This window comes from Tinamus guttatus, unplaced genomic scaffold, assembly GCF_059628265.1.
Source record: "Tinamus guttatus ecotype Peru unplaced genomic scaffold, ASM5962826v1 Tinamus_guttatus_pri_ptg000198l, whole genome shotgun sequence".
In the NCBI taxonomy this organism is placed as follows: domain Eukaryota; kingdom Metazoa; phylum Chordata; class Aves; order Tinamiformes; family Tinamidae; genus Tinamus; species Tinamus guttatus.
Genome location: NW_028288732.1, coordinates 24,451 through 38,367, shown reverse-complemented (window position 1 = coordinate 38,367; position 13,917 = coordinate 24,451). Strand labels below are relative to the sequence as shown.

At 40.2% G+C, this 13,917-nt stretch overlaps 1 protein-coding gene across 1 annotated transcript in view; it reads left to right on the top strand.

Annotated features, from left to right (window-relative positions):
• The window catches only part of ABCC5 (ATP binding cassette subfamily C member 5), a 43,391-nt gene that overhangs the window by 20,607 nt on the left and 8,867 nt on the right, over positions 1–13,917 (top strand). Inside the window, exons 7-21 of the mRNA XM_088523823.1 lie at positions 449–596; positions 1,092–1,240; positions 1,906–2,013; positions 3,308–3,658; positions 4,360–4,431; positions 4,579–4,703; positions 5,293–5,365; positions 5,884–6,087; positions 6,732–6,875; positions 8,473–8,575; positions 9,089–9,273; positions 11,658–11,804; positions 12,180–12,309; positions 12,722–12,875; positions 13,019–13,147. Coding sequence (XP_088379949.1) covers positions 449–596; positions 1,092–1,240; positions 1,906–2,013; positions 3,308–3,658; positions 4,360–4,431; positions 4,579–4,703; positions 5,293–5,365; positions 5,884–6,087; positions 6,732–6,875; positions 8,473–8,575; positions 9,089–9,273; positions 11,658–11,804; positions 12,180–12,309; positions 12,722–12,875; positions 13,019–13,147 — 2,222 coding nt within the window. The remainder of the gene's footprint in view (positions 1–448; positions 597–1,091; positions 1,241–1,905; positions 2,014–3,307; positions 3,659–4,359; positions 4,432–4,578; positions 4,704–5,292; positions 5,366–5,883; positions 6,088–6,731; positions 6,876–8,472; positions 8,576–9,088; positions 9,274–11,657; positions 11,805–12,179; positions 12,310–12,721; positions 12,876–13,018; positions 13,148–13,917) is intronic.

The following is a 13,917-nucleotide window of genomic DNA, read 5'->3' as shown; positions in this document are numbered from 1 at the left end:
TAAAACTTGACCTGGCTGTGCAAACTCTAGCTCTTTTTTATGCCTAATAAAAGTTCAGGTTAAATGGTTGATTAAAGGGAGTTCTAATGTCCATTTGATTATGAGGATTAATTTAGTTTGTCTTGAGGCTCTTGTGTTTGTATTTTTTGTACTTCAGAAACTTTAAAGAACTAGTACTATGACTATTCAATATTAATGGTAAAAGCCCATTGCTTTGTTTTCACCATTTTCATGTAGACTTCCTGTCATGAGTTTAGTGTTCAGTGCAGGTGATGTGGGAGAATGAAGAGCACTTTTATCCTGCTGTTTATGTCAAAATGACTGCCTTTCGGCCCATAATTGAGATCCTGTTTCAGAATCAGAATTTGCTTTTCCTGGTAGTGAGGAGGACTTTGTAGTTGCCATTTCAGAGTTGCTGCTAATGTTTTGTGGTGATGCTTCATTTCAGATGTTCATATCGCGCCTCACGGCTTATTTCAGAAGAAAATGTGTAGCAACAACAGATGAGCGCGTGCAGAAGATGAATGAAGTTCTTAATTACATTAAGTTCATTAAAATGTATGCCTGGGTTAAAGCATTTTCTCAGAATGTTCAAAGTGAGTTGGTACAACTTCTGTTCCCCTTTTGTACAAATGCTCCATTGCTTAGTATTCTGGTGAATCTTTCTAGCTTAGCACCAGGACTGTTGATGCAAACGCAGTGTAATAGCACAGCCATCCCTCACGCTCCCTGTTTCTCTCATGCCTGATGGGTTGGAAGAACAGTCCTGTTTCTGAAGTTTCACTTTCTAGCATAATAGTGTTTGAAACTTTGCTCTAATTTTTAAATTTTAGTCTACTTATAAGTCATTTAAGTGTGTGGTCTGCGCCTATTTTTGATAAAAGTAAAAAGATTTCTATTTTTATGGAGATTTACAGACAATTATATTTGCCTCTGTTACTGTGATTCTTTCAGGGAAGTATGTGATGTGATAAATGCTAAAGCATAAAGTTAGGCCTCTTTTGGTGTTTCTAGTGCTGTGGATAGTGTCTGCTGTGTATGTAATCCTCTGAATCCTACTTCAAACGTGGTGCCCCTATTTATATTTCTAGAAATTCGGGAGGAAGAACGTAAAATCTTAGAGCGTGCAGGCTACTTCCAGAGCATCACTGTGGGTGTGGCTCCCATAGTTGTAGTTATTGCCAGTGTGGTGACGTTTTCTGTCCATATGATCCTTGGCTACGATCTTACAGCAGCTCAGGTAACTGGTTAGCTTGTCGATGTTGAAAATATTCTTTACAAGATTACTACGGTTGCTTTTCTGTTAAGCTGCAATAAAGATACATGCAATCTCTTTAGCATGTTCTTTGTTCCTCACCTGGCTCACAAAATTGAACATCTAATGGATGTGACAACAGCAGATATATTGTTGCATTTTGTGGGGGGGAAAAAAAAAAAAAAAAGCCAAGTGCTGTTGAAGCCCTGGCCTTCCCCAGAACAGGTTTTGAGCTGAATATGAACCAGCCTTCGTGGCTGCTATTTCAATTGGACACTGGAATTTCTGCATAAGGTGTTTGGATGCAAACAGCACAGAACTGTGTCTCACTGAGTTAAGATGGGATTTGAACACAGGCTTTCAAAAGTCAGGCTGAAGCAGAATTTTGCTGTCTGCCATTTTCAGTGGACTTGCAAACACTGATGATATTTTGAAACATATTTGTCTTGGTTAGAAAGCACTGGGGAAAGTGTCATAGGGATCTGCTGCTTTTTGCTGCTCCAGAATGTGTTCAGTCTTGAAATGGCTGTTCTTAAATTGTGTTTTCTTTTCCATGGCTTTGAATTGCTGCTGTGTGCCTTTAGATGGTTGGAATTGCTGGTTGGGTATGTTGCATCCAAATATGATTCTCTTCCTTGTCTTGTTTTTAGGCATTCACAGTGGTTACTGTCTTTAATTCAATGACTTTTGCTCTAAAAGTAACACCTTTCTCAGTGAAGTCTCTATCTGAGGCATCTGTGTCTGTTGACAGATTTAAGGTAAGCAGTTCTTTGGCCTTGTGCTTTTATCTGTCACCGTGGAGCGTTGTATGTGTATAAAGGACACTAAGGAGACAGTTTACAGCCAATTCTATTTTAATGTCTGAGCAGTTCTTTTTCTTTGCACTTAAAACTCCAGATATAGTTATCCTGCATAAGGGGTACAAATCCAGTCCAGGAATATTAAACGTTTAAGGTAATGACTGGGGCAAGCAAGATATTCTCATTTAATGATTGCAGGGGTTTGAGGTTGACCCCTGCTGGAAATGGGATACTGGGCTAGATGGGATAGTGGCTCACAGAATAATAATTCTTAGTCTCTTCTAACACTATCCTTTAAAAAAAATAAAGGCACAACATGCCTGCGACTAAATTTTGTATTTAATTTTTTTGTAGGAGTCATCCTAAACCAGTCTTAAGTCCAGTTACACTGATAGGAGTTTTGGGGGAAGTTTTAGAAGACAGGGAGAGGTGAAAGTGTTTATATATTAAGACTGTAAACAGAATAGTTTGTTTAGGGAATGTAACACAAAGTGGGGATGCTGTCATGTCACAAAAATGTAACTGGCTTTCTGGTTGTGTAAATGAGTATGAGCTTTCTTACGGATGTATGATTCAGGTGTAGCAAGCACAAGATTAAGACTGGAACTTGACACTTCTGTAATTGCAAAGGCTTTTTAGTTCAAAATATAGGATGTGTAAGTGGAAATGATTGTATTTTATTTTGTAATTGTGTGAAAACTTTTCCTAATCTGTTGATTATGAAAATTGATGGATGTGGTGGAGAACATGATACGATGGGCTTAATGGTTTTTTATTTTCATGCAATCTTAGGTCGTCCAAATCTGATTACTATTTGCCAGTAACAGATATACCCCTTTTGCAGGGGGCTGCAGGCAGTCATTACAACTCCTGTAATGAGCCGGTGTGCAGAGCAAGTCACTTGCTTTCCCTCCTAGTGACCTCTGCTCTCCAACCCCTGTATTTTGCTTGTGTGTTTTGTGCCTGGAAATCAGAATTGCAAACAGTGTTAGAAAAATAAGCCCTCATGCAACATCCAGAATATTGCAGTTCAGTGAAGCCCTTACTGTATCCAAGTGCTTCCACCACATCCAGGAATGCCCAGGCCACTTAGCAGGCCTGGAGTTAGTTTACACTAATGAGCTACCTTTTGCTCTTCAGCTTCCTCCCACTGTATAGCCTGATGTGTTTTGCTGCGTGAGTGTGCCGTAGGCTTGTCTCCCAGTCTTGACCAGGTGTCTCATCTTTACACCTCTCTCACAACTCCTATCAGAGTTTATTTCTAATGGAAGAGGTTCATATGATAAAGAAAAAACCAGCCAATCCTCAAACCGCGATAGAGGTGAAAAATGCTACTTTGGCTTGGGACTTCTCCCACGCCAGCGTCCAGAGCTCACCAAAGTTGACCCCCAAAGTGAAAAAAGACAAGAAAGTCGCAAAGAGCAAGAAGGAGAAAATGAAGCTGCAAAGTGAGGGACAGCAAGCTGTGCTGGCAGAGCAGAAGGGCCATCTTCTAGTGGACAATGATGACCATCCTAGTCCTGAAGAGGAGAACAAAATCATCCACCTGGTTAACCTTCGGCTTCAGAGGGCTCTCTACAACATTGACTTGGAGATAGAAAAGGTGAGAGAAGGAGAAATTGATCTGGTCTCTCAAAACACCTGTGGAACAGAGTCTGTGTATTTTGCACAAAATGGAGCATGTTGCTTTTTGTGCACTTCTGTAATATCCATGGCAACTGCAGTAGCTAGGGTGCTGTACCTGATCTTGATGTGAACAGCAGTGCTTCTTTTTTTTTTTTTTTTGCCATCAAACCCTGCAAACAGCATCTGAAGCACTGTAGGATGTATAGCTGTTACACTGTTGCATTTAAGTCAGGATTTTGCTGTTTGTAGCACCCAAAATGGTGCATGACCACTGAACTTAAAGAATCAGTAAGGCAAAAGATACCAGTGTATCAGTAGAGGGTTTATTCCTGCAACCGTTTAATAATTTTGTGGACTTTCACCCATACTCTGGATGAGCTTCTGCTGAGACAGGCCTTGGTGTTTTGAGCTGAGTTCACTATTCCTTGAGAGCTCCAAATCGGAGTAAGCTGATGTTAAACCTGTGAAAGTTTTTCATCTGTGTTATTTATTCAGCTTTAGCCTATAATGGGGACAGTGATCACTGTCTGTTTTTTTTCTTAAGTTAAAATATTGGCTTTTTTATGTGACATAGTGTCTTACTGTCCCCTCTGAAATATGGTAGCTTGTTCAAATTCTGAATAGGATGGTGGAATGTAAATAATAAGTATCTTTTTTTTTTTTTTTTTCCCTGCCTAGGGAAAACTTGTTGGAATCTGTGGTAGTGTGGGGAGCGGAAAAACTTCACTTATTTCAGCTATTTTAGGACAGGTGAGAAATTCTGTTTTGGTTTCCATGCTCTTCTCTTTCCTATATCCTATTTCACTTATTTTGGAAAAGTTCATTGCCGTTATACCCTATAGAGGAAAGGCCGTTCTAAACACAGATTAATTTTCAGATTTTTGTCTTCTGATCCAGATGACCCTGCTGGAAGGCAGCATTGCAGTAAGTGGAACATTTGCTTATGTGGCCCAGCAGGCCTGGATTCTCAACGCGACACTTAGAGACAACATTCTGTTTGGAAAGGAATATGATGAAGAAAGGTTTGTCAGAACCGCTTGCTGATTTTTCTAACAGCTCAGTAATTCTTGACCCAAGGTGGAAAAATTTCATGTTGCCTCTCTCTCCTTTAGGGTCTGCCTTTAGGACTCAAATGAGTCTCCTTTGAGAGCCTCCCACCCCTACGTGTGGTCACCGTGGCTGGTGGCTCTCAGGGCTTCTGTCATCACTCTTTTGCAGTGGTGGCTGTAGCTCATGTTCGAAGTACTGTGTGACCTCTGCTTGTAGCAGCTGCTGTGTCTTTTGCCCTTGCTGTCCTGGCCTTGTGCCTTCTAAACAACTGCTACTTGTAATGTGCTGGCACTTCGTTCAGCCCTTTCCCAGTGTGCACCTTCTCTTGGGTCTGTGCTGGTTATCTCTGGAGAGAATTTGCCTCTTTACCTGTATAGTATTTCAGAAGTAGGTAATAAAGTGCTGTCCTCAGTTTCTTGGGAATCCAAGACAGATCATCTGCTTTAGACTGCTGGAATGTCTGATATTTATGTAAAAAGTGAGATAATGCTGGGTTACCTAGACGCTTTGAGAGAAGAAGAAGAAAAAAAACTTACTGCTGATCTAACTCATATTCTTTAGATATAATACTGTGTTGAATGGTTGCTGTCTGAGACCTGATCTAGCCATCCTTCCAAATGGAGACCTGACAGAGGTACAGATTTTATTTGTAATAAAGATAGAGGAAATCCGGATTTTGGCTTGGCATACCAGTGTGGGGTGAGGGGGACATCAGTCTGTTATTCATACAAGTCGAGCTGCCAAATGACTTATTGCACCTTACTGAGCTTATCAATATAGTCCTGGACTACTGATACTGAATTGTGTTGAGTTTTGGATTTGGAAGTTGATAGTTGGGAATTTTTTCATTGTATTGTAAATTTAGTTGCCTTTACAGGCCCTATTTGAATTTTATTTAAAATAGCTATGAAAATTATGGCCGTATTAATACAATAAGAGTAAAATAAGCAAAAAGCTACTATCATATGTGAAGCATATTAGCCTTGATTTGGTCATATAATACATTTCACAGAGAAGTGGACACTTATGTCTATAAAATAGACAGTAGTATTGAATGGACTGTTTCGTTTCAGGCACCTCACAAACTCAGTGGGTTTTTCTGTGTTGCGGTGTTGTAGAACCAAACTAACAGCTGTTATTGCATCTGTGCAGATTGGTGAACGAGGGGCTAACCTGAGCGGAGGCCAGCGTCAGAGAATCAGTCTGGCTCGAGCACTGTACAGTGATAGGAGCATTTATATCCTCGATGATCCCCTCAGTGCCTTAGATGCTCATGTGGGAAATCACATTTTTAACAGTGCAATAAGGAAGCACCTGAAGTCAAAGACTGTCCTCTTCATCACGCATCAACTTCAGGTACTACATTGCTCTTTCTTTGAGTTTTCTGAGGTGGTGTGTTAGCTTTCCTATTGAATGTTTCTGTGCTGTGACCCATTACAGCACAATCCTATTTCTCTAGGATGCATCGTTTAGGTTTACAACCTAGGTTTGCAAGTGTGCACAGAACACAGTCTGATCCTTTGGCTGATAGTGGTGCGTATTTGGCTGATGGGAACTGGCAACATTTAGCTAAAGAAATTTTACCAGAAACACAAATATCTTATTCAGAAACATTTTTTTTTCCATGAGTTTTTATCACATCAAAAATGTTTAGTTTTCATATCAATGATGTTTTCTGCAATTTTTTGTCCTTTCTATGCATAGAAATATTACTAATTGATATATCAGGATTTGCAGGGTTTCAATATCCTGAATTCTGTCTTGCATAACGGATTGTCTGTGATAGAACACACAATTTTTGTGCGTGTAAAGTGAGACTAATCACATTAGTCAGCACAGGCCCTTCAAAAACGATCAGGTGTCTGGTACCTGGGAGGTTTGTTACTTCACTCCTCTCCCCATCGCCAAATGTTTCTAAATTACCGAAAAAGCTCGTGTAGGCTTGTCCCTGATAATTGGGCAGAATGATAAAAGCTTGTTCTCACTGCCATTTTCTACAGTATCTTGTTGATTGTGATGAGGTGGTTTTCATGAAAGAAGGCTGCATTACTGAGCGAGGAAGTCACGAAGAACTGATGAATTTAAATGGTGACTATGCAACCATTTTTAATAACCTGCAGCTGGGAGAAACACCACATATTGAGGTACTTGTTTTTCCATTTTAAAGCACTTTGACTTTTCTAATGAGATTAACGAAATGACGTAGTTCAAAGATGACTGGAAAATGGCTTCATGTCTTGATCTGACCATAAATTTCCTTTTGAAGTTCTAACTTGTATTTGTACTTAAGGGTTCTATTATAAAGATATTAATTCTGCTAGCAAGCTGAAATGAACATGAAATAAACCTGTCATTTCTTCTGGTGATGCTCAGAGCAGAAAACTTCTCTCTTCTGTTGTACACCTCATTTTTTAACTTGCCTTCAAACTCTCTGATGGGGCCCAGCCTTTGTCCAACAAGTTCTTTCTAGATATTCCCCTCTTTTTTCACATAGCATGTGACTATTGAGGCACAGCAACAATGATACAACTTGTCCAAAAATTGTTTGTGACCGTAACTTGGAAATGTGACTCTGAAAATGCTTTGTTTCGTGGAGTTTGAGGGGAAAAAAAATCCTGTTGCTTGGAACTGCTTCTGTTTTGAAGCAAATGCTCTAAATGAAAACTGGATTTGTGTTTTTGTCTTCTAGTCAATGGATCATCCTTTCATGTTTACAAAAAAATGTAAATAATGAACTGTAAAATAACAAGAACCATTCACTAGGACATGTATTTAAAGCTTAAGCTATTTAATTTTCCTGCCTTCCCCTGCTTGTTTCTTAAAGATATTTTTTAGAGTTAGTAACTTTGCTACTTTGATTCTAGAATTTTCTCTGCTTGAAAGTTGCGTGTGTTTTTTCTTAATAAGAGACTAAAAAGCCCATCAGTTTATTTTTAAAAAGTGACAAGCTCTCTATTAATAAGTACAGACATAGAAAATAGAAGTTTCTGAAAAGGTGGCATTGTAATAAATGGAGTAGGATTTTTTTGGTAGGGTTTTCTCCTGGGAGATGAAAGAAGCGAAGGAATGTAAAGCATTACCCTGCATATCCTTTCTCAGGCATGAAGATTATAGTCTGGCCATTCTAAAATTAATGTAATGACAGTTAACATGAGATCTTCCAGCCTGCTTGCTTGGCTGACCTTCACTCTTTGTAAGCTCTGCCACACACGGAAGGAACGTTGGTTTGTATTCCCTGTGGGGCTGGAAGAAAGGGATGTGGAAGTTGGGCGCTCTGTGGTTGGCCACGTGCAAGATCTGTCACCCTAAAGAGTTGCCTTGCAAAGGGTGAGAAGATGACTCAGAACATGGCGTGTAGGGGAGTTCAATTAACAGATCTAGGCAGCTGCAGGACAGATAGTCATTTCCATTTGTGGGAAGTTTAGAACAGTAATTGTTTGCGCTGTTTAGCTTTTGGCCATTTGATTTCTGGAAGTCTAGGTTAACTGACTCCTTAGATACTGCTTGAGCTCTTTTTTTGTTTCTTTTTTTTTTTTTTTAACACGACAGTAAGATTTTGGAAGAGAGAAACATTTCATATGAGGTTTCCTGAGAAGTATTCTAGGGTGTGTGTGTGTGTGCATGGACAGATAAAAAGCTCTTAATAAAAATGTAAATTGTTATTGCAAAGGAGAATTATATCTTTATGAATATATCAAAGAAAATTATTCTAGTTTGTTCAGTGACATTGTTTTCTTACAGATTAATATAAAGAAGAACACAAACAGTTCACTGAAAAGACCTCAGGATAAAAGTACCAAAGCAGGGTCTGTGAAGAAGGAGAAAGTTGTGAAGAAGGAAGAGGGTAACTATGTAATCAGATTTCTGGCTGTAATTGCCTTATACCCAATAAGTTCAAAACTTTGGCTTTCAAAGCATGTTGTGAATGTGCCTTCAAAGTTTCTTCTCCCACACCACCTTTTCCTCCCTGTCCCAAGAGGGCAGTGCATATAGCTACACACCTGTGGACTCCTGGGGAGACCATGCCATTTTTGTATGAGGAATATGACGTTGTGACCCCTATCTTTGGGTTCTCTCTATTTAATGTTAATTTTGAACAGTTGATAGCAGCCTAGTGAGTCTGTGCTGACCAAGCTTTTTCAGTCCTACCATGATGCAAATGATTGTATTGGTAAAATGTGACTTTTTGCAAATGTATCTGAACCATTGAACTTCCTGTTCAGTAATGGCCGAGCTTTTGAACCTGTGCTGTAGAGTGTGAAAATTACTTTAGTCCCTCAGATGTTCTTAAACTTGCAGAAGTTCCATGGAACAACTTTTCTTTCCTCACTTTTTTCCCTTCTGTTTTCTTTCACAGGCCAGTTGGTGCAGCTGGAAGAGAAAGGCAAAGGCTCTGTCCCCTGGTCTGTCTATGGCATCTACATTCAGGCAGCTGGAGGCCCCTTTGCATTTCTCATCATCATGGCACTCTTTGTGCTGAATGTGGGCAGCACAGCTTTTAGCAACTGGTGGTTGAGTTTCTGGATCAAACAAGGCAGCGGAGTAAGATTAATAGCGTTTCTACTCTTTTATGAATAAGGGGTAGGGAGATTTCTCACTGACACTATTCCTAAACAGTCCTATGGAACAAAGTGGTACTTCATAATGTAAACAAGATATAAGGCTCCCTAAGAGGTAATCTTATCAGGGAGAAGTTATCTCCAAGAATGAGAGTTCCATTAAAAGAAAGATGTAACAGCTTGTGAAGTCTTATGGGGCCCTTTTGTTCTTTCTTAGTTGGCCTAAGAAAAGGAAGGGAAAATATAAAGGGAGCCAACAAGCTGCAAGAGGGAGTTACTGATTTTAGTGACTGTGTTAACTTGAATGTGACCTTACACCTAACAGGGTAATTCTTTCTTGTCAAAGTTTATGGCTTCAAGTCAAATGACTAGTGGGAGTTTCTTTGAAGAATATGATGACCTGGGATGCTTTGGGATTCTTCCCGCTCTAGGGACTTCGATTGTGAGTCTTGTAGCTTTTAAAGATCCAAATTTAGCAGAATTAAAGAAAAACCCCTCAGAGAATGGATAATGAAGCACAGATGGCCAGCAAGGCTTAAATAAACAATGGGAACCTTAAATATACTGAAGGATTTAAAAAAAAAAAAAAAAAAAAAAAAAAAAAAAAAAAAGGAGAGAGAGAGAATTAGAATCTGTAACTGTTCCAGTACAGAATGTTATTGGGCTCCTGGCAGAAAATAACAACAGTATTTGATAAGACAGCTCGCAGCACATCCAAAGTGAATTGTCCTGTGGAATAGGAATGGTGTCATGCAGGTATCTGACACTGTTCAGAAGAGCACAAGAAATAGCAGGCATGAAATGGAAGGCTAGGAAGGAGCTGTTGCTACCACAGCATTTGCAGGAAGATGGTGAAAGAAAGTGCCTATTGCAATAGCATTGTCAAGGATATTCTAGGAAAAAGGCTGAGGAATACAAATGTGTGAGTCAAGTACCTGTGCTAGGGAAAGCTTTCTGAAATATTCATGGTTCATTAAAGTCGTACTGGAATAGCATGGTTCTTTTCAGTTGATTGAATGGCTTAGGTTTGTGAGAGATAAATTATGCTGAATGATTTGGCATGATTGTTAAATGAAAACATAACTTACCTGAAATACAGCTCAAAGAGAGATTGTGCAGTGAATAGGAATATTAAAAGTATTTAGAGTTAATTATTTGAAAAATAAAAAAAAAGTGCTTTAAGATTTGAGTTATTTCTGGTTAATATGGTTTAAGATGCATCCACATATTCTGGAAATTTTGCGCCTTCTGTGTTTGCAGTGTTTGATCACTGGCACTGTTTAAAGTCAGAGTAGAGTCAGAAATGCCACAGGTCTGACCTTACTGGCAATTTTTATGTGAGAAGGCTGATTTAGTACTTGGTACAGTTTCACAAGAAAAAAAAATGCTGTGTAATCATTCCAAATAACCACCTGGCTAATGAATTAATGGAGGTGATTGGAATTAGTGTGTTTTTAATGGCAGTTTGAACACATCAAGTGTGATCTATGCATTGGTGCTGTATGAAGAATTGAAACAGTCATATTGTACTAAGGCAGTTTAGAAGAAACCTTGGGAATTAGGGCATTTTCCTGCTCTCCTGTTATGTGAATGCATTCTAGCCAGCACCTGCACATAAGAGATGTCTCTTCTAAGAGATGCCCAGTGAAATCAGTTATCAAATTGGTCTGCAGTGTTTCATGAGAGAGAAGCCTCCCACCACTTGAAAGCAATTGGGGTTGCTCTGGTTTGAGCGCTGTGAGCATGAGACAGAGACACCTTTTCAGGGAGCACCGGTCCCTTAGGAAAGGAATGCCTGTGATTTGAGAGCCATCCTGAAATTCTCCCAGTAACCTATAGATCTTTCAGTCTAATATATGACGTGCAAAAGGTGAAAAAAAAAAAAGAGTGTAGGTGCTGCTAAATTAGCTAACAGTGGAGAAAAGCATCTGAGCCTGTTTATGATTCTGCTCTTAAATACTGAACTTGTGCGCAGCTGCATTAAGCATGAAAGGGGCTATGTGTCTAAGTCGAGTGGTGTTTCCTCTGGGCTCTGCAGCAGCTCAGTGGACACTGTGAGACTCACTGAAACTCGGGTGAGAAGCCAACGAAGTGCGCACAGACCGAAAAACGGCCCAAACAGAACTTAGTACCTAGGCAGACCACTCTTCTCTGAGAGACTTCCAGATTTCAAAATTGGGATGTTTCTGTTTTTCTAAAATGGCAACAGATTTTTCACCATAATTTGAAATAAAAAGTAAAGAGCTTTCTTTAAAGAAACGTCAAAAATAATGAGGGGACAACAGTTAAATTCCACAATGTATAAAGAGTTACTTGCTTAATCCTTCTCTTAACCAACTATTCGCTGAACCCTTCAATTTCTCGCAGAACACCACTGTGACGTTGGGAAATGACACTGTCTTGAGCAACAGTATGAAAGATAATCCTCACATGCATTACTATGCTGGCATCTATGCTCTGTCCATGGCAGTCATGTTGATCCTGAAGGCGGTTCGTGGCGTTGTCTTTGTGAAGGTGGGTGCCAGCACCATGTGTTGCTTTTCTTCTATTCCCTCTCTCTCCCCTTCTGCCAACTTCTCTGAATACAGAATTGTTGTTGCTAGTGTTTTTTGGGCCACCTCCCACAGACTTCTGAACCTAAGGAAGTTAGACTGTGGGTGGCAAGATTTCCATCAAGTCATCTCTTGGGGCTACATCATGTTTATTGTTAAACATCTGCTTGAATTAGTAGCTTCCTTCTACTGGTTGGAAGCCCAGAATGCAAGAAAAAAGAAATCTATACTTACAGTTTGAGAGTGAATATCAGTGAAATGTCTTGTTTTCTGATGTGAAGGCAAACATGACAGGCAGACACCTTCTGGTAATACTGTAATGTTTGCTATGTTACAGGGAACTCTCAGAGCGTCCTCAAGGCTCCACGATGAACTCTTCCGACGGATTCTGCGTAGCCCCATGAAATTCTTCGACACTACACCAACAGGACGGATTCTTAACAGATTTTCCAAAGACATGGATGAAGGTATGTCTTTCACGACATATCAGGGCATATCAGGGTTACCCTTGTAGGAAGAAGCTGATATCCGAAGTCAGACTGTTCTCTTAAAGAAAATATGTTTTCATGCCCATAGGCTGCACATAGACACTTGGCAGTTAATGCGGAGGGGAGCTTGGAGTATCAGGGTGAAGCCGATGCACAGTAAAGCTGGTAATTAGGTCAGAGTGGCATCAATGCTTTTCTTGCAAATGGACATCATTAGGAAGATCACTGGCCCTTCAAAAGATAAAAGCACACCTAATGAAAATGTTTCACATTTAAATAAGCCATAAGGAACTGTTGTCCTTGAGAATAATGCTATACTGTTGGGCTGAATTACTTTATTTAAGTTGTTTTAGTCTTCTGTTCTCAAGATGCTCCCTTCCATCTTTTCCAGTTGATGTTCGCTTGCCATTTCAAGCTGAGATGTTCATCCAGAATGTCATCCTTGTGTTCTTCTGTGTGGGGGTGATTTCTGGAGTTTTTCCCTGGTTCCTGGTGGCAGTGGGGCCCCTTGTTGTCCTGTTCACCATTCTGCATGTTGTGTCTAGGTAAGTGTACCTGACTGCTTTAATTAACAGTAGAGATGCTGTGACCTGTTAGGGACATGTGGTTCTTCAGGTATACACACAACAGTATAATCACAGCAGGCGACGGTTGTTCATGTTGCTTAAAACTGTTTCTTTTCTTCCAGAGTTTTTATCCGAGAGCTGAAGCGTCTGGACAACATCACACAATCTCCGTTTCTGTCACACATTACATCTAGCATACAGGGTCTCTCCACAATCCATGCCTATCACAAAGGACAAGAATTCCTGCACAGGTCAGTCCAGATAGCTGGCAAAGAGCAGTGGTGCAAAGCAGTGCCAGAGAGGTTTGCTAACAGAGAAATGTGTTAGCAGGGGGTGTAGTTGATAGCACACATTGACTCTAATGGTGAAAGTTGTTTTGGGGGAAAAATAGAAAAGAGAAAGAGAAAACTTTCCAAAGGCCAACCCAGAAGAGCAGGAGCAGGGTCTCATATGAGTGGTCTCCTCTGGGGATTCTCTCCTGTGCAGGAGGCAGGCAGCTCTTTAGCCATGATTTCCTCCTAGTATTACAGGCTTTTTCAGCAGGACCTGCTCATACTTCTTTTAGATTGTTTCTGCATTTAATGCTCTTAGAATTTGTGCAATGCCAGTTAGGCCTCAGTGTCGATATGATGAGTTTAAATCTCTTTGCACCTGTGTTATTGGATTGCATTTATCAAGTTTTTAAGTGACTACAACTATCTTGAGCATTGTGCTTCGTTTTCTCCACCGTAAACCTAAATCTGCAAAACAAGAAGTGAAAGAAACCGAGATGTTTCTCAGGCTGCTGGTGGTTGCTTCCCATGAGAATGTGCTGTAACAGTATCAGAGTTTTGAAGCTGCAAGGTCATCAGAACAACAGCTTGGGGAACAGAGAAAACTGCCACAGCAGTTTGAATGGAAAGTTACAGAGTTGCTATCGCCGTCCCTTGGCACAGCTGATGCTGGGGCACTGGGGCCCTTCAGGCACTTGTGCAACTGGCTCGTGTGACACTGTGTTGCAGCATCAGAAGAGCTGATTTGC